The 19,585-nt window shown below is 39.1% G+C and overlaps 1 protein-coding gene across 2 annotated transcripts in view; it reads left to right on the top strand.

The window, feature by feature from the left end:
- The window catches only part of SLC24A3 (solute carrier family 24 member 3), a 745,252-nt gene that overhangs the window by 656,229 nt on the left and 69,438 nt on the right, over positions 1–19,585 (top strand). Inside the window, exons 9-10 of one of the 2 annotated variants that reach the window (XM_020986733.2) lie at positions 12,496–12,549; positions 18,043–18,188. In XM_020986733.2, coding sequence (XP_020842392.1) covers positions 12,496–12,549; positions 18,043–18,188 — 200 coding nt within the window. The remainder of the gene's footprint in view (positions 1–12,495; positions 12,550–18,042; positions 18,189–19,585) is intronic. The other variant, XM_020986740.2, reaches the window with a different exon arrangement.

Below are 19,585 nucleotides of genomic sequence, written 5' to 3'. Positions count from 1 at the left end.
AAACAGAAAACGGAGTGTCCTGTGTGGGGAACAGCAAGGCCAGTTTGCTTGGATTGTAGGGTATATGGAGACTAATGCATAATAATGGATAGGTAGGTTGGAGCCAAATTTTAAAGGGCTTTAAATACCAAGCAAATGTTTGTATTTCCTTATAGGGATAATAGGGAGCTACTAGAGTTTATGGAGATATGGAGCCAGCGAGGTGACTCAGTGGATAGAGTTCCGGGCCTAGAGTCAGGAAGACCTGAGTTCAAATTCAACCTCAGCTACTTATTTGCTGTGTGACACTGGGCAAGTCACTTTACCCTGTTTGTCTCAGTTTCCTCATCTGTAAAAACACTCCAGTATCTTTGCCTAGAAAACCCCATGGAGTATTAGTGTGTAATGGTCCACAGGGTCATGAAGAATCAGACAACTGAACAAGCAGAGTTTATTGAGCAAGGGTGTAACATGACCAGACCCATGTTTTACAATATTATGTTACCAGCTATATAGAGTATGGAGGGGGGAGGAGGGAGAATTTAAGGTAGGAAGACCAATTAGGAAATAGTCTAGGAGCTGAGTGATAAGAGCATGAAATAAAATGGTGTCCATATCAACAGAGGGAAGGGGATAGTGTTTATGATGTGGAGATAGAATCTACCAAACTTGGGAACTTATTGGCTACATGAAGCACAAGAAAGAATAAGGGGAAGAGAGAAAAGGTTTGGAACAGTTCCTGTGGAGAATGCAAGATTATCAATCAGAAAGAAGTAAAAGGATTGCCTTGTGGCATCAAGGTGACATTAAACAATGTAAATTTGTAGTGGACTCAGTAAGTACAATTGTGTCACTGCTACAAATTCATACCACAGTAACTTTATTGCTTCTTTATGATACGGTTATCAAGACTGAGATAAATGCTGTGAGACAGTGTATCTTGATTTCAGCAAGACATTTGACAAAATGGGTCCCTTGATATCCTTGTCAACAGGATAAAGAAATGGAGCTAGACGATAATATAACAGATGAATTCATAGCTAGCTAAACACCACCACCTAAAGAATGGTGAATGATGAACTGACATAAACCTGAAGAAAGGTTTCAAATGGAAGCACACTGAAGAATCTGGTCAACATTTTGTCAAGAAATCCTAAAATGTGAGGGTTGTCAGGGGCCTCAGCAGCATTCTAGTCCAAACCATATGTGAAATAAAGCTGCACTGTGACATATTCAACAAATACTTGACCATTTTCCTCTTAAAACCCCCAAAGAGGGGAAACCCATCAGCTCTCAAGGAAACCATTCCAATCATAGAAGAAATTCAATAGGAATAAATAGAAATAAATGCCTATTTTTAGGTAAAAACAAATCAGTCATTCAAACATAGGACTGGAAATGTTCTATCTTCACACAACTCATACAAAAAGGCCTGTGATTATAGCTTATCTCAATCTTGATATGAACTCATTATGATCTGGCTGCTGAAAGCTAAGTCAATCTTATACCCATTATTAGTAATATTGTGTCCAAATTAAGGGAATTAATGGTCCTACCTTCCTGTTAGTAAGTTCTGATCAGCCCACACTTGCAACGTAATTTACATATTTGACTAACACTCTTTAAAAGGAACATTTTTACAAACCACAGTGGGTTCAGAGGAGAGGAGCAAGGATGATTAAGTCTTAAAACCATGTCACAGGAGAAACACTTGAGGGTACTAAAGGGGTATAGTCTGGAGAAAAATGAGAGATACAATGTTTGCCATTGAATATTCAAAGAGTTATTATGTGGAACAGAGAATAGACTTATTCTGTGTTGTTCCAAAAGGCAGAAATTAGATCAGTGGGTGGAATTTACAGAGAGACATATTTTGACTCAATATGTGAAAGGATTTTTCATCATTTAGAGCTATCAAAAAATGGAATGGGCTGCTTCCTGAGATAGTGAACTTCCTGCCACTAGAAGTATTCAAGCAGAGAGAGAAACAGTTTAACTACTTTTCAGAGATTTTTCCCGGGATTCCTAAAATATGTGATCAGATGAACTCTAAGGTTACTTCCAACATTCAGATTTATTTATTTATTTATTTATATTTAGGGGGGAAAGGGAAAATAAAATTTACTTACTTTTTTTAGTTTTCAACATTCATTTTTATAAGATTTTGAGCTCCATTTTTTTTCTCCCTCCCTCCCCAAGATGGCAAGCTCGATATTGGCTATACACAACATTAGGATTCTTTGAAAAGTTTTATAAACCATTAGAATCGAAGAGTAAATCTTGAGCTATTTAGTAATGACCGTGGTTTATATTCTGATTTTGTTATGTTCTGTTTTTTTTATTGCCTGACTAAAAATCACCAAGTCTACAATGACCTAGTTTTTACATCTCTGAGATAACATGACATCCTTTCAGCATTTAATAGTGATGTCATTCACAATATGAATAAATCTTTTCCATCAAAGTAGATTATCAGATTCCCTCTTTCCCAATCATACAGGGTGTCCTAAAAGTCTTTGTGAAGTTTTAAGCTGTTAAATCCTGTATGTTTATATTTGAGTGAGTCCCTGTTGGACTGGGAGAAGAGCAATCTTAATAAGAATTGTGAGCTGATCTGGGGGCAGGGGAATATCACCCTACCTAATCTGAGAGAAACTGAGTTGGGAGTCAAAGAGAGAAAGGACTGTAAAGCAGAAAACTTGAAGCTGCCTAGGAGAACTTTTCAAATCATGAGGGAATTGATAAAAGTTTAAAAGGCAAAAAGAAGGAAAATTTATGTCATAAAATGAAAGAAAAATAGAAGTTCATGGAGGCTGACTTAGGCCATGTCCTTGGGAAAAATATGAGTTTAGTAAATTCTGGTCATTGAATGCAGGGATAGTGAGCAAATCCCTCAGAAATGTGAGGGGGTAGCTGCCAAAAGCGTGTTGGGGGTATGAGTTGGAAAAGCCTCACCAAAAAAGATCATGGTTTCTTCTAAAGCTTGGGACCGAGGGGAATCGCCCACACAGGACAAGAGTGGGCAGCTCAGAAAGGAGCATACAGAATTATCTCTTAAGCTGAACCTGGTTGTTGTAACTATACTGCATGATTGTATAGTCATTTACCTACACGCAATCGGTTTGTGCCCTGATGTTCCTTACAATGTAGGAAAGCAGATTTTATACCTTCTGGGCATTATAATTGGGTGCTTTATCATCAGAAAGGATATCATAGGGGAATATGGAGCTAGATGAGGCCCAGGGTTACAATCTATGCAAAAAGACAGCTCCACTCTTACAGCAGCTTGAATAGAGACAGTATAACTGACTGTAAACGGCAGCTATTTGGGCACAGTTGATAGAGTGTCAGGCCTGAGTCAAGGTGACTCATCTTTGTCGGTTCAAACCAGACCTCAAACACTTACTAGCTGTGTGACCCTGGGCAAGTCACTTAACCCTGTTTGCCTTAGTTCCTCATTTGTAAAATGAGCTGGAGAAGAAAATAGCAAACCACTCCAGTGTCTGTGCCAAGAAAACACCAAATGGGGCAACAGAAAAACAGCTGAACAACAAAAACAATGCCTACAGATCAACATCAGGGGGCTCCTGCATGAGGGATTTGGGGGGATTCATCACAGAAATTACCAATTTGTAGATAATAGATGAGAGGCTGCATGATACAGTGGATAGAGAACTGGCCTCAGACTCAGAAGGACTCCCAATGGGTTTGGGTCCCACCTCTCCCATATAATTTGTATATGATCCTGGGCAATTTCACTTCTCAGTGCCTCAGGCAACATGCTAAAACTATAATTTGCAGAACATTGATCTTTATTGGGAGAGAAAGTTCCTCATTAGGGGTTCTTTATACTGCTGAAATCATTGGACTGATCCAAAAATTTATATATTCTATACATATGTACATATATGTATATATGTGTGTGTGTGTGTGTATATATATATATATATATATATATATATATATATTATATATATATATAATATTATATATATATATCTCACATGTCTACTGGCCAATATTCAGTTTATGTGAAGCATTGCTATGTTTTGGTCAAAGGAAGCTGTTTCTAGATCCCATAGAGCAACGCATTGCTCCAGGCTCTTCTAGAAACATTAGGAAATACTTTGCAATAGCTCAATGTATTGTCATGGGCATCTTGTATCAGAAATTTAGCTTAGTATTGTCTTAACATGGGAAAACAAAGCAGGTGTTCCTGAGTACATTGTAACCATCTGGTGATGCAATGCAAATCCTCTACTCTACATGATAGCCCAAAGCATTGCCTTTGAGCTAGTAGTGCCAATGTATTATGTATTACCAGTTTTTCTCAGTATGCGGTAACCAATTGTGCTGAAGTGGATTACGTGATCAGAACCGAGGTAAAGGACTTGATTTCAGTTCCCCTCAGCTTGTGATCAGCTCCTCTACCAGGTCCACAGCAGGTTATTTACCTTCAGAGTATATGTTTTGAGGACACCTAGGATCATAACATCTAAATAGGGAAGGCACTTTAGACATCATCTGGGCCAACTCCCTCGTTTTGTGAGCGAGGAAACTGAGACTCAGAGCAATTAAGTAATTTTCCCGAGATCACCCAGCAAATAAGTACTGGAGCTGAGATTCAAACTCAGGTCTTCTGACTCTAGTTATATCACACCCTAACCCTAATTCAAAGCATCTCTATTTAAAGAAACAGAAAATATCATGGCCTCTGTTATTTTCTTAGGTAAAATAGCAGCTTTTTTATTTCAAATCTGTCTCAATAAAATTGCAGTGGCTGCTTCCTAGAATACTTGAGAATTCATACTGAGAATCACTGACATTTGAAGAGCATTACTCCTGTGGTAGAGTGCTGGGCCTAGAGTCAGGAGGACTCAAATTCAGCTTCAGACACTTAATAGCTACATGAGTCTGCTCAAATCACTTAACCTTACTTGCCTCAGTTTCTCATCTATAAAATGAGCTAGAGAAGGAAATGGCAAAGCACTCTAGTATCTTTGCCAAGAAAACCCCATATGGGAGCATGAGAAGTCAGACACAACTGAAAATGACTGAACAACAATCTCCTTTGAGCCTCATAGCAAGCATTCAGTTGAGTACTAGAGGTAGTGTTGTCCCCCTTTTATAGATGAGGAAACTGAGGCTCAGTGAAGCAATTTGCCCCTATGGTTAGTAAATGTCACAGGTAGAACTGGAACCTTGGTATTTCTGTCTTCAAGTCCAATATTCCATCCACTAGGAGATATTGCCTCTCTGATAGCCTGGTGCTAATCTTCAGGGCTAGCCCTGAGTATAAAGTTGTGAAAGAGGCAAGGCTTGTTTCCAATGTCTCTAGAAATCCTTCCCAACTACCCTCATGCTGCCAGGGCTCCCCAACAAAGTGTCATTTTTGAGAACTGAGAAATGGGGATATGGACCATGCTAAAAAGACCACTACCAAAAATCTAGTACCACTCAACAGTTCAAGTGCAATCCATGGAACTAAACAAGGGGTTCCGGCAACAATATAGTTATCTAGGGCACTGCTGTCAAATTCAAATAGAAAGGGATTCCTGTGGGCCACCTATTGATTTAGAAAACCACAAATTAACATTATATATGTTATATATTTATTTTACTAAATAAATATATGTTTCCCAATTACATTTTAACTTAATTTGGATTTGTTTTGTAGCCTGGGGGTGGTGGGTTTGACACCTCTGATCTAGGGAATAGGAACATGGATAAAGAATGCATTCTAAAACTAGTTGATCAATCTAAAGGAAAGGACCCCTTAACCACCATCAGTCATGGTCTAGACCATGGGTGGGGAACCTGTGGCCTCAAGACCACATGTAGCCCTCTAGGTCTTCAGATGTGGACCTTTGACTGAATCCAAACTTCACAGAACAAATCCCCTTAATAAAAGGATTTGTTCTGTAAAACTTGGACTCACTCAAAAGGCTGCACCCAAGGACCTAAAAGGTTCCTCACCTCTGATCTGGACAGAGTCCCAGATATAAGATTTCTTATCAAATAAGAGAGAATAGAAGATCTATAGAGGTTCCAGTGACCATTGAGAGATGTTCAAGCAAGCACACAATGTCAGAGAAGTCCAGCATTAAGGAGTGACTTTATCAATGAGAAACTGAAATTCAGAAGCAGGAAACCAAGGAACCCGGTATAAAAAGTAGCATAACTTTATGGAAAGCGCATTGGCACTGGGGTCTCAGAATCACAGAATTTGAGAGGTAGAAGGAATCTCAGTGGCTCTTTAATTGAACCCACACATGAAGGAATCCCCCCAGAACATATCCAAGGCATCTAGCCTCCTCTTGAAGACTTCCAAGAAAGAGGAATCTATCACTTCTTAAAGGCTAACCATTCCACTTTTGGACATCTCTCATTGTTAGAAAATTGGCTTTTTGGCTACTTCCACACATCGTTCCTGTTTCTGCTAGTGTCTAGTCTGGGGTCAAATAGAGCAAGTCTTCCACAGGACAGCCTAGAAATACTTGAACACAACCATCACATTCCCCTTGAGCCTTCTTTTCTCTAGACCAAATATGCCCAGTTCCTTCAATTCAATCCTCATAGTTCAGAAACTCAAGGTCTTTCATCATCCTTGTTGCTCTTCTCTGATTAGTCTGCGGCTTATAAATATCCTTCTTAAACCATGAACACTGAACTGAACACAGTAGTCCAGATGTAGATGATTGGGTTTATCACTAACCTTCTTGGGAACCCAAGATTACATTTTGCTCTTTTGGATGGCTCCTCCCACCGCTGACTTACATCGATCATTCAGCCCACTAAAACACCCAGCTCTCTTTTCAGAAAAACTGCTATCTATGCAAGATGCCCCCATCTTATATTTGTGAAATTGATTTTTGTATCCAAGTGCAAGACTTTTTACATTTATACATATTGGATTTCATCTTATTAGAATTAGGCCAATATTTTAGCCCAATGGTGTTAAATTCAAATAGAAACAGAGCCCTGAAGGCTGCATATTGACTTAGAAAACCACATTATCCATGTTGTATTTTTATTTGATTTGTTAAATATTTCCCAATCACATTTTAATCTAGTTCAGCCACTCCTAAACTAAGCTTGACACCTTTGTTCTAGCCAGTCAAGATGCTTTTGGATCTTAACACTTTCATTGTGTGTTAACTAGCACTCCCAGCTTTGTGTCATTTCAAAATTTGATGAGCACACCATCTCTCCCTTTATCCAAGTAATTGATAAAAATGTTAAACAGCACAGGGCCAAGTGCAGACCCTAGGATACTCCACTGTAGACCTCCTTCCGTATTGACACTGAACTTTAACCGCAAACCTACCGAGTCTGTCTGACTGTACCATTGTCTAATCCATATCACACCATCTTCTCCACAAAAAGAGGAAACGATACTTTATCGAAAATCCTGTCTAAAAGAGAAATGAAGCTAGTCTGGTATGACTTGCTCATGATGAAACCATGTTGGCTCTTTAAAATCACTGCTTCCCTTTCTAGATATTTGTCAACCAATCTCCTTAATAATCCTTCCAATAATTTTCCCAGAGATTGAAGTCAAATTCACAGATCTGTAATCTATAGGTACTTTTTTCCCCTCTTTTTTGAAAACTGGGAAATTTGCCCTTCTCTGATCTAATACCACCTCCATTTTCCATGATCTTTCAGATATGACTCACTTTGTGATCACATATGTCAGTTTTTATTCATCTGGACCAGGTAACTTATCTTGAGTAGCAACTTCCTGGCAGTAATTTTTGTTCTTTCATTTCCAGAGCAGAGTTTATTCTCCTTTCAGAGAAATCAAGGTGGAGAAACACATAAGAATTGAACAGTTACACCGTTTCTCTGTCATCAGTTTTCTTCCCATCCATCCTAAGCAAAAATCGAATCCATTCTCTTATCTGCCTTTTTTACCTGCTATAATTTTTATATAAAAATTTTTGTTGCCCTTATCTCACCAGTCTTATCTTATTCTTCTTATTATTATTGAGCATTCCTGAAACTACTTTACAGAACCTTCAGGGCTCTGTTTCTATTTGAATTTACCACCATTGGGCTAGAATATTGGGCTAATTCTAATAAGATGAAATCCAGTAGGGATGAATGTAAAAAGTCTTGCACTTGGATACAAAAATCAATTTCACAAATATAAGATGGGGGAATCTTGCATAGATAGCAGTTTTTCTGAAAAGAGAGCTGGGTGTTTTAGTGGACTGAATGATTGATGTAAGTCAATAGTGGGAGGAACCAGCCAAAAGAGGAAAATGTAATCTTTGGCTCCCAGTAAGGTTAGTGATAAACCCACTCATCTGCATCTGAAGTATTGTGTTCAGTTCAGTGTTCATGATTTAAGAATAAGAGTTGCCTCATCTTATACTCATCTTCTGTTAACTGGCCTTGTTTCCATCTTACTTTTTTTTTTAAATATAAGTTGATTGGTGAATTTTAAAATTCCATTTTCTCCCTCAAAGGAATTGCTTGCCATTGTATCTTCAGAATGTCATTCTTGAGCATCTCCCATTTCTCCTGGTTAATGGCCCCTAAAGCATTTTACTCCATGGTAACCTGCCTGTCTTTCCTCCAAACCTACTGAAATCTGCCTTCTTCAAATCTAGGGTGTATGTCAGACTACACACACATTTCCTTTCATTTATCATAAACTCTAGGATGGCATGGTCACTTCCCTTCAAGGTTCCCATCATTTCCACTCTAGCAACCTGAGATAATATTTATAAAGCACTTAGCACAGTACTGGCACATACTAGGTGCTATACAAATGCTTGTTCCCTTTCCCCTCTCTATTAGTGACAATCAGATACAGATTAGAATTTGCCCTTGTTGATCTCTTCACTTTTTGAAAGATGAAATTATCCAAAAAAGCAAGTCAAGAAGTTTCTAACTCATATCCTTTTGGCACAGAGAGAGCTCCAGTAGATGCCACTGGCAAAGTTTCAGTTTTTAGGTTAAAGGAAATTTTATTAAATGATATTTTGGGGAGGGGCTTGGCAAAAGAGTTAAGTGACTTGCTCAGGGTCACACAGCTATTAAATGTCAAGTGTCTGAGGCCGGATTTGAACTCAGCTCCTCCTGACTTCAGGGCTGGTGCTCTATCCATTGCACTACCTGGCTGCCCTAAATGATATTCTTTTGAAAAATATTTATTGAATATAAATAAATGGCCTATATGTTGAATATTACAATATAATTTTATTAATGATTAAAACTCAACTGTAGTGTAAAATAAAACAGAAAATACACCTCTTTCCCCCCCTCCACACACACTATGATTAAGGCCCAATAACTGTAAAGTGTTGAAGTCCCTAGCACTGGGCAAGCCAAGCTAAAACAATGGTTGTGGTTTCTATTTAAGTAGGATGGGAAAAAATGCTTTCCATCCCAAGTATCACACTGACGGGCTTCAATCATTTGGCCCAGGTGATCCTCAGCATCAAAGGGAAGGAATACAATGAGGGCCCATGTACACCTTCCATATTGTAAAACAATTATAGGCCAACAGCATTTGTGGTATCCAAAGGACTCCTGCAATTCCACTAATTTGTAGTAGGAAATTTCTCACCTTTTGTGCTGTGCAAAATGTCAGCACCACCTGAGTGAAAGCAAAAGGCTTCCTTGTCACAGCTTTCCCAGAAGGGAGTAGGGGTGAGAGGACCTCACATATGGAATATCATCAGCTGTCACTGTAATAAAACAGAAAAACTTTTCTGAATTGCATGTGGAATGTGACTCGGAAATGCTACTGTCCTGCTAATTAGAATATCATTTTAAGGCCAAAAAAGCTTATTTTATGACTGTAAAACTGCATTTTCTCAAGAAGAACATTTATACCCACATTGAGGATAAATGAGTGTCTTGCAGATGTGTGGGAAGAGCAGGGCCAGTGACATGTCTGTCACTGGTTATTCTGCTACTATTCTCCTGTCTAAGCAGCAGGGTATAGTGAGGAGAGTATTTATTGGCTTTGGAATCAGAAGACTTAGGTTTTCGGCAACTAGATGGATAGGGTATGGGGTTTGGAGTTAGAAAAACCTGCCTCAAATCTGCCTCAGTCACTTATTAGCAGTGTGACCCTGGGTGATTTATTTAATCTCTCTCTGCCTCAGTTTTCCTATCTGTAAAATGGAGACAATGATTGCACTTACTTCATAGGGTGGTGGTAAGGATGAAATGAGACAACAGTAAAGCACTCTGCAAACCTTAGAAATGCTATGTGGATGCTAGCTAGTTTTATTATGATTTTCCTTGCTTGAATCCTAACTCCGGCACCAACTAGTTGTGGAACCCAGAGCAAGTCACTTATCTTCCAATAGTTTAATTACTTCACCTGAAAAAGGAAATATAATATTCATACCAGAGCAGCTAGGTATTGCCCGGCCTGGAGTCAGGAAAACTCATCTTTCTGAGTTCAAATCTGGCCTTAGACACTTACTAGCTAGGCGACCCTGCGTAAGTCACTTAACCCTATTTGCCTCAGTTTCCTCATCTGTAAAATGACCTGGAGAAGGAAATGTCAAACAGCTCCAATATCTTTACCAAGAAAACCTCAAATGGGATCAGACAAAAGAGTCAGACAAGATTGAAAACTACTGACTGAATATTCACGCTTTCTACCTAATGGGATTGTGGCAAGGACAGTACCATGTAACCTTAAACCCCATTATAAGTGAGTTACTATTAACAATAGTATGTTGTGCAGAAATATACGCACAGACTTAATTTAAATTCACACCCCTCCCCAACTAAAATTTCAAAAAAGACTTTTTCCTTTATGACTTACAGAAATAATTATACCCACAGCAAAGAAGGGTCACTTTCATTTGGTGGGACACTGCTCTCCCCCCACCCCAGCAGTGCAAGTATCTCTTTGGCAAAATGAGGCCTACTGGAACAAAAGCCATCCCATATATACTTTCCATGAGTAAAAACATCTCTGCTGAGCTTTCTCTCTTTATGGCAAATGTGAACTTGGATTATGATCTGCTGATTCTCATTTGATACTCCAATAAGGTTATGTTTCAATTTCTACTGGCTTACCTTGAATAACTAAAACTACTCAATCTTTAGATTGCACTGCTAAAGTTTCTTAGTCATTACAGATGTTTTCATTGACAGCTCAGGGATAGGATATGAAATATTACTGAAAATAGAAGTGAGAGCCAGGCAGTAGAGAGCCTTAAATGCTAGACTGATATACTAGAGGCGATAGGGAGTCTTTAAAGAATGGATTATAAATTCCCCTCCACTATGTTACCAGGATCTCAGCTCACTGAAATTGGATGAATATTGGTAAAAATATAGTTTGGGGAATATGAAAGCACTCTGTCCACTGTGCCTCCTAGCTGCCCTCAACCTAATGGGTAGTAGTTAATTTAATCTTGTCCAGTTTAGCTCCCTCCCACCAAATGCTCATTGAGCAGAAAACAATCACAGATAGAAAACAGATATTCATCAATCAGGCAAGCTCTACAGCTCTACTCTGCAAGAGTAAAGGGAGCTCTGCACCCCAAAAAATGAAATGAAATATCAGCTTGACTGAAGAAAGAAAGAAAGATCTTACCTGAGAAATCCAACCTTCACAGGGCTCTGGGAATCACGGGACATTTTAGAGTGCGGCTTCCTCCCCATATGCCTGCTACTCTGAGGTTCTTCCTTTCGCCATTCTAAGTCCATGCCTTCTCTCTCCTTGTCCCATCTCTCCCAGAAATATCTCGGTCAATCAAGAGTCACACCTCCCTTCCCCCAAAGTCTAGGGGAAGGCCAAGCCTACCTGAGGGTGGGGAGCCAAATTAGGAAGAACATCGATAAACCAGAAAGGCCCCAGAAGAGACAACCTGGAGAATGAAAAGCCTTGAGTTTCTGCTATATGAGGAATCAGCTAAAGGAATTAGGGAGGTTTAACACCCTCCAAAGAGGAGTCTTGGGAGGTTAATAAAGTCAGTGTCTTCAATTATTTATTTAAAGAATTCTCACCTCAGAAAGTGTTTAGGCTAGTTCTATTGCACATACACATATGTGGGTATTATGTATATACATATATATTACATATACATCATCTCCACCCAAAAAAATATGAGCTCCTTGTGAACAGGAACTGTTTCATTTTCATCTCACCCCCAAAACCTTGCACACGGTAGGTCCTTAATAATAAATGGATGTCTCAGAGGAGAAAATAGAGACTTGATTTCAGGTAAAAAGTTTTCCTCATCATTTGAGCTCTTCCCAAGTGCAATGGGCTGTTTCCAGAGGCTCCCCCTCACTAGAGATCAGCCACTGTACAACTGATATTGTAGCTACAATAGCAATATTGTAGTAGGGATTCTTATTCAGGGACAGGAGATTCTTGGAAACATTTTCAAGCCAGTGTAAGATTATCTTGTCTACGCTAGTAACGACTGGGGCTAAATCAATGTTAGATGTATTTTTTATATATATATAGCAGAAGCATTTCTGTTCCAATTCTGTATGTATTGTGACTTGCTTTTACTATTTTTGCAGGTGGGAGTCCTTAGTGCTAGTGCTAATGTACATTATCTACATCATTATTATGAAGTAAGTAATACATGCTTTTCCCCTGCTTTCTTTCTCAAAGCTCTTTCTAGATTCCATGTGTTGTGGCACTCTGGGGAAATTACTTGGGGGGGTGGGAGGGACACAGAGCAGTATTTCACTGCAGATGTTAATAAAACTTCTCCAGAGCATTAAGAATAACAAGGCTTCTTCCAACTCCGACTTCCAGTTTTTCCATTCGAAAGAAGGGAGCGTCTTCTTGATCCTGATAACTCTATTTCTCTTCTTTTTATCAACAAAAAGATAAAATCTTCCTTCCACATGGAAAATTACTGTCACGTATGTTTCAGATGGGGGGGTCAGTGCTAGTTTCACTTTTTACAAATTTTTGAAGATATAAAATGTTTGACTTTAGTAATTAGCAGGAGAGGTTGACAAGGTAGATAGTGTTTTATTCTAGATCATTTAGAGCGTACTGAAAACCTTTTTACTCCCCTTCAACAATATAGAAACAGATGATCTGACCTTAACAAATAGTTAGCAAGAATTCTGTTGTTGTTATTGTAATCAAAACTAAATGCTGTGAAATTATAATGACCTAACTTGACCCCAAAGAAAAGATATGAGAAGTCTCTTCTCTCACCTTCTTTGCAGAGGTGGGGAATTATGGGTATGGAAGACTACAAATAATGTCAAATTTCTTCCATGTTTTGGTTAGTTTTCCCAAACTTTCTTTTCTTTTTTATTCTTTGTGATAAGGGATGGTTCTCTGGGAGGTGGAAATGAGGTACTGGGAAATATAAGTGTAAAACTAAAACAAATCAATGAAATTTTTATAAATGAGATGAAAAATTGCTGGATGATGTAATTCCTCCCCTTTGTAGCCATACCCTATGTGAGTTCTTTCCTAACTTAGCCCCACTCAGCTCTCCAGCAGTAACTTTACAATATTTCAGAGTCTCTGTCTCCTCCAGATAAATTTGTCTTCATATTTTAGGGTGAAGTCCTTGCTGTTTGCCCTAAGCAGACTTTGTGGTGTTGATTGCAAGCAACAAAATGGCTTGTGCCACCTCTGGTGGACAGAAGCTTTGGTTTGGCTTTCCAAAAAGTCTTTCCTTCAGAGAATCCCAATCAATAAAGGAATTCCTCAACAAGTAATTACTGGGCAATGATTGTGTACCCAGTACTGCTAAGGCACCATGAGTCACTGTGGCCTGACAGAAGTGCTAGCCTTGGAGCCAAAAGAGCTTGATTTTTTGCATGAGATGCTTGCTAGCTTTGCGACCCTGGGCAACTCACTTAATGTTTCAGTGCCTATTTTCCTCATCTGTAAAATGGGAATACTAATACTTGCACTACCAGCCTTATGGGATTATAATGCCCTGTAATGTAAATTATAATGATAATAGCTTGTATTTTGAAAGCTCTTTACATACATTATCTCATTTTATCCTCACAACAATCCTATGTTGGGGAGCTGAATGGAGTCAAGTCTGAAAAGAGCTCACATGAGGTACGGTCACCAAAGGAAGGAATTATGCCACCTAATAGCTTCTCATTATTATCCACATTTTACAAATGAGACAACTGAGGGTAAGAGAAGTTAAGGAACTTGCCCACAGTTACAAAGCTAGTAAGTGTCTGAGGCAGGATTTGAACTCATCTTCCTGACTCCAAGTCTAACTCACTATTCATTGTGCCATCTAGCTACCTATCCATTAAAAGCCTCATTACTATTAAACAAAGCATTGGTGGTATCTCTTGATTTAGTACTCTCAAATATTCAAATTAATCTGTTATATTGGGAGCTCCCTCCAAACAATGCAGATCATAATTCAGTCATTCCAGCCTATCCTTCGTGACTTTTGTCCACATCCTCCCCTAAGTTCACCCCAAGGAACTCCCTTGATATGAGGCCTCCCTCACTTTCTTCTTCCCAGCCATGCAATGAGGCTCCCCACCTGTCATCACTTGTCCTCATCATGTGACCAGTCTATGTTTCTCCTCCTACCATAGGAATCCTATCAAAGGAACTTTGGAAAATAGGAGTAAAAGATGCCATCAAGGAAATGTATGATAAGAGTAGAAGATATGATAGGTTCAGTACTCACTTTAGATAAAAGTTAAATATCTTTACCCCAATGAAACAATGGCTCCCACTCAGCATGGGTTTTATTGCATTCATTAGGGTTAGTAAGTTCAAGTGTAAAGGGGATGAGAGTTAGGGAAATTGCTAAACTGAGCATCTTATCCCTTGTTGTTGTTTAGTCATGTCTAACTCATCATGACCGCATGGACCACAGCATCCCAGGCCTTCTTCACTCTCTGTCAAGTCTGTCCAAGTTCATATTCACTGTTTCCATGACACTATCCATCCATCTCATCCTCTGCTGTTCCCTTCTCCTTTTGCCTGCAATTTTTCCCAACATCAGGGTCTTTTCCAGTGAGCCCTGTCTTCTCATTATATGGCCACTCTCATCCCTACTTCCCACCATTACAGTTCCCCATGATCGGTGGATAGAAGGAACATAGGCAAATGAACATAATACATAGTGAGCAACTAATCTCCTCCATTACTGAACATACGCAACATGAAAAACATTGGTGTGTCTATCTATGCTGACTTCTCCAATGTTACTTCCATTCCAGCTGTTCTAACTAGGAAGATCCAAATAAAATTGGGATTAAAACTTCAATCTGTATTTCTCTCTCTCTCTCTCTCTCTCTCTCTCTCTCTCTCTCTCTCTCTCTCACACACACACACACACACACACACACACACACACACACATACATCCCCTTTTACATTTTTTCGTAAATTCCACTTTGGAGTTCTAAATTGGGCTAACTCTGCTGTTTTAGTTTCATCTCTGCAATTGAAGATTTTAATCATTAGGACTGTGTTGTGTATGCTTTTTCCTGCGATTTATAAAATTGCATCTTTTCACAATTAAAAGGCTTCGGGTGCACATACAAAATTTAAAACACTCAATTAAAAAACACAAAATAGAAGCGCAGCAGTTAAAAACAGCCCATATTAGCACATTCATGTCCTCCTGGGAAGACCAGCTTAAGGATGAGTCTCAACATTCTGTCTGAAGATTAAAAAACAAGCTCAGCTGGCCACAGAGGTAGGGGATTTTACAGCAATAGCTTCATGCCCATTAAAGGAAGCATTCCAGAGAGCGGGAGAGGGGGGCACTGTCAGAGGTCTCTATTAATCTGAACTTTTTTCACTTTCAGAACAGTCAGAGAAAATGGGGGGGAGGGTGTGGGGAGAATAGCAAAGACCTGCTCTGCACCAGAAATTCTATCAAATATTCTGGTAGCCCATGAATTTTTCAGACCTGTTTTATTTATTGGAGGTTTTTGAACTATAAGGGAAGGGAAGCTAGGTGGCACAGTGGACAGAGTGCTGGGCCTCAGGTCAGGAAGATTCATCTTCCTGAGTTCAAATCTGGCGTCAGACACTTATTAGCTATGTGACCCTAAGCAAGTCACTTAACCCTGTTTGCCTTAGTTCCTCATCTGTAAAATGAGTTGGAGAAGGAAATGGCAAACCATTGCAATATCTTTGCCAAGAAAACCCCAAATGGGATCATGGAGAATCAGAAATGACTAAAACAACTGAACAACAGTTATTTGAACCATAAGGGAAGGATCACAGAATAATAGGATTTAAAGCTGGAAGAGATACTACAGATCATCCTCAACCTAGTCCAACTAGGTTTTACAGAGGAAACTTGGACCTAGAGGTTAAGTGACTTACCCGAAGTCATACAAATCATAGGTATCAAAGCCAAGATTTAAATCTCGAGCATCTGGCTTCAGATGCTTAACGCTTTGACAGACTGCCTAAAGCACTCATTTGTGGCTAATATCCCAGCAATAAGCTTCTTCCCAGAGTATATTAACAGAGAGGTAGGTACCTGCCTTGCCCCTCCTATGATGTGCCAGTTTTAACACCATGTACAGGTGCCCTTTATCAGACACCATAAGGAATACCACTGGCTTGCCTTTCCCCAGCAAATAAATGTCATATCAGGCCTGAGAATTATAATTCAGAAATGACGCATGAACCTAGTTTCCCATAGTACTACTGTAAACCAAATACTATGACCTCTGAAAACCACCAAACGACAGCTCCTTTGACTGGCAGCCAGCTCTTAACTAGTAAAATGTGAGGCATAACTGCCTGGGTTAAAGTCATTCATCTTCCACCCAGCTAGGCTCTGATGGTAAAGACACCAGAATCCCAGCCCACAGGATGCAGATTCTTAGCAGCTGTTCTATGTCTTACCACAGTTTTTGGTTTGTCAGTCCAGAGATTCCTGGAAATTAAGGAGTAGACACTCAAATGAATGTCTCAAGAACTATGTTCCCCTCACAGAGTTGCCATAGTCCATCCTTATGTTCTGACAACCTAGCAGCCAGCCTTGTACACACACCCGCACTGTAAAGGTGATAAGATCATAGATTTAGAGCTTTGAAGGAAGCTTAGGAGACATCAAGCGCAATCTGTTTGTTATGGTTGAAATTTAACAAAAAGATAAACTGAGGCACATTCCTCTGAGCAAGATAACATTTGTTAATAGAGCCATCTGTCTGTCAATAAATAGCTTGCCTCCATTTATGCCAAAGTCTTCAAGCAAAAAGGACAGCTCCCCTTTTATGTTTTAGGGAGAACAGAACATAGAACAGAATGGGGTTGATGACACCATGGAATTGGGGATAATATAATTGGTCATAGAGCTGAAGAGCAGGGAACAGCATGATTGGCTGGAAGTTTGGTAATGGGGACTAGCAATGACCCTCTCCCTCCCTTCTGAGAGTCCAGGTGCAAGATAATGGGCCAGACTTTTGGACAGCAAACCAGACATCCTTGACGGATAGCTTGGTGGGGTAAAGATATTAGACCCCACTCTCTTGTGTTCACATGTATTCCTCAAGGTCAGCTAAATTCCTGGAGACAAGAATAGATCAGTGATTAGCAGGAGAGCTGGATTTTTAAACTTAACCCATTACAGACAAACTGAATTCTGAACCAAGTTCAGAGACGAAGAACCAAGACTTAAACAGTTACATGACAGAAGCAATTAATTGTAAGTACGATCAATAAGAAAATGATACAGGATCAATTCAATCTTCTCATATTCTTTGTAGAGATGGGGAACTGTGACTTATGCAGTGTCATCAGAGAGTAATAAGTAGAAGTAGGATTTGAATCCAGGTCCTCTGACTCCAAATCTGGTGCTTTTTCCCATTACATGGTAGTAAAGAAAGTCAGTTGTATTTATATACAATAAGTGTTTATGTGTTCATGAGACAAGTTGTAGAGTCCAAAGGAAATGTGGGCATTAAAAAATAGCAATAATGTAGGTTGATAAAGTTCAGACGTTTCTCATGTGTACTTAGGCCAATAAAAGCCATGTAGATGAAGCAGTATCATTGGAACACCCACACTTGTGCTCAGGAGTGGAGAAAAGATGTCCAAACTCCCTGAAATCCTTTTCTGTTTCATTTTTTTCCCTTCAGATACAATGCTTGCATACATCAGTGCTTTGAAAGGAGGACAAAGAGTGCTGGGAACATGGTCAATGGCTTGGCCAACAACGCGGAAATTGATGACAACAGCAATTGTGATGCCACGGTAGTGCTCCTTAAGAAAGGTAACCGCGAAGGTAACAAACTCCAGGAGGGAAATGCTAGAAAATTACTCATTCTGCCTATTTCCAAAGCTTCACAGAGGGTGTGGGCAACTGCTCAAGGAAGCTGATCACGATTATTAGGATTAAAAATGCCAGATATTCAACCAAACATTTTTTATGATCAAGCATCCTCTATTGTGTATCCCATACTGGGCACCTAAAGGAGGAAGTCTCCTGGGGAAGGTGATTAAAGAAGGGAAGGGTTCAGCTCTTCCTTTATTCCCAGTTCATCTTCAAATGCAAGAGAACAGAGGTCCATATCTGGAGACTAACCAGCCTAAAAAACGCTCGTGAAAGCTCTTAGACTAAATGTCAACAGTTCAATAGCTGGTGACTTAACGAGGTAAGGTGGTACAACAGTCCAAATGTATTTTCAAGTTACACAGCCTCACTTTCCAGTATTTGAAATGGGCACAGAAAATTACTTTTTTTTTCAAAGAGACTCAACTAGAGCATTTAACTAATTCACTGAAATACTAAAAAGCAATAATTTAGTATGATGGTTCCATTAGGTTGAACAAATACTATTTCTTTATATGGCAGCACATGCAATTTAACTCAAGCTGTGATGTTTTATTTTTCATTAACATAGCTGTTATTCTGACTTAATTAATTTCCTTTTCAAAGCTTCCCCTTGAATTGCTGAGGTTTTGCTTTTTTTTTCCCCCTCTGTTTCACACAAGCTCTTTTTGTATCAAAAAATTTTAAGACCTACAGATTATTTCTAATTTCTTCCCTGCCCTTCCCATTGAAGTCTGAAGATGATTGTTCCATTTTGTAAATTAAAGAACTTGTAAAATGTTTCCTGGCAAATATGTTCATGTTTCATGAAAGACCAGATCTTTGGGACTTAGTTATTTGGTTCCATTCTGCACTGGGGCTTCATTCCAGTACTTCTATTTTCTGGCCTGTTTATACTCCAAAGAAGGAATACTCCCAGAGAACCAGAGTAATTAGTTCAAGTTTATTCAATATATTTAAAAGATTATTTCAGAAATCTGTGGCTTAGAAAACAGGGGGAAACTCTAGGATAGCATGACTATAGATATGGGATGCCAAAAGATTTCATATTCATTGGCAAGTATAAGAGAAATAACTAGATTTTTAGTATTGGAAACTGTATCCTGCAGAGAATTATGAAGTAACTAACACATCATTATAAACATTCCTGAAAATGAGGAATGTATGTGTGTGTGTGTGTGTGTGTGTGTGTGTGGAGAGAGAGAGGATACACACACACACACACACACACACACACACACACACACATGAAAAACTAAAGAGGTAAAGATAAGGAAGTCAAGAGAAAACTATTTTTCTACTGAACACATCTGAATGAAATAAGAATAGACCATTGAAAGAAAGAGTTT

The sequence above is a fragment of the Phascolarctos cinereus genome, unplaced genomic scaffold (genome assembly GCF_003287225.1).
Source record: "Phascolarctos cinereus isolate Bilbo 61053 unplaced genomic scaffold, phaCin_HiC Scaffold_2;HRSCAF=192, whole genome shotgun sequence".
In the NCBI taxonomy this organism is placed as follows: domain Eukaryota; kingdom Metazoa; phylum Chordata; class Mammalia; order Diprotodontia; family Phascolarctidae; genus Phascolarctos; species Phascolarctos cinereus.
This window is presented reverse-complemented; position numbering and strand designations above follow the sequence as displayed.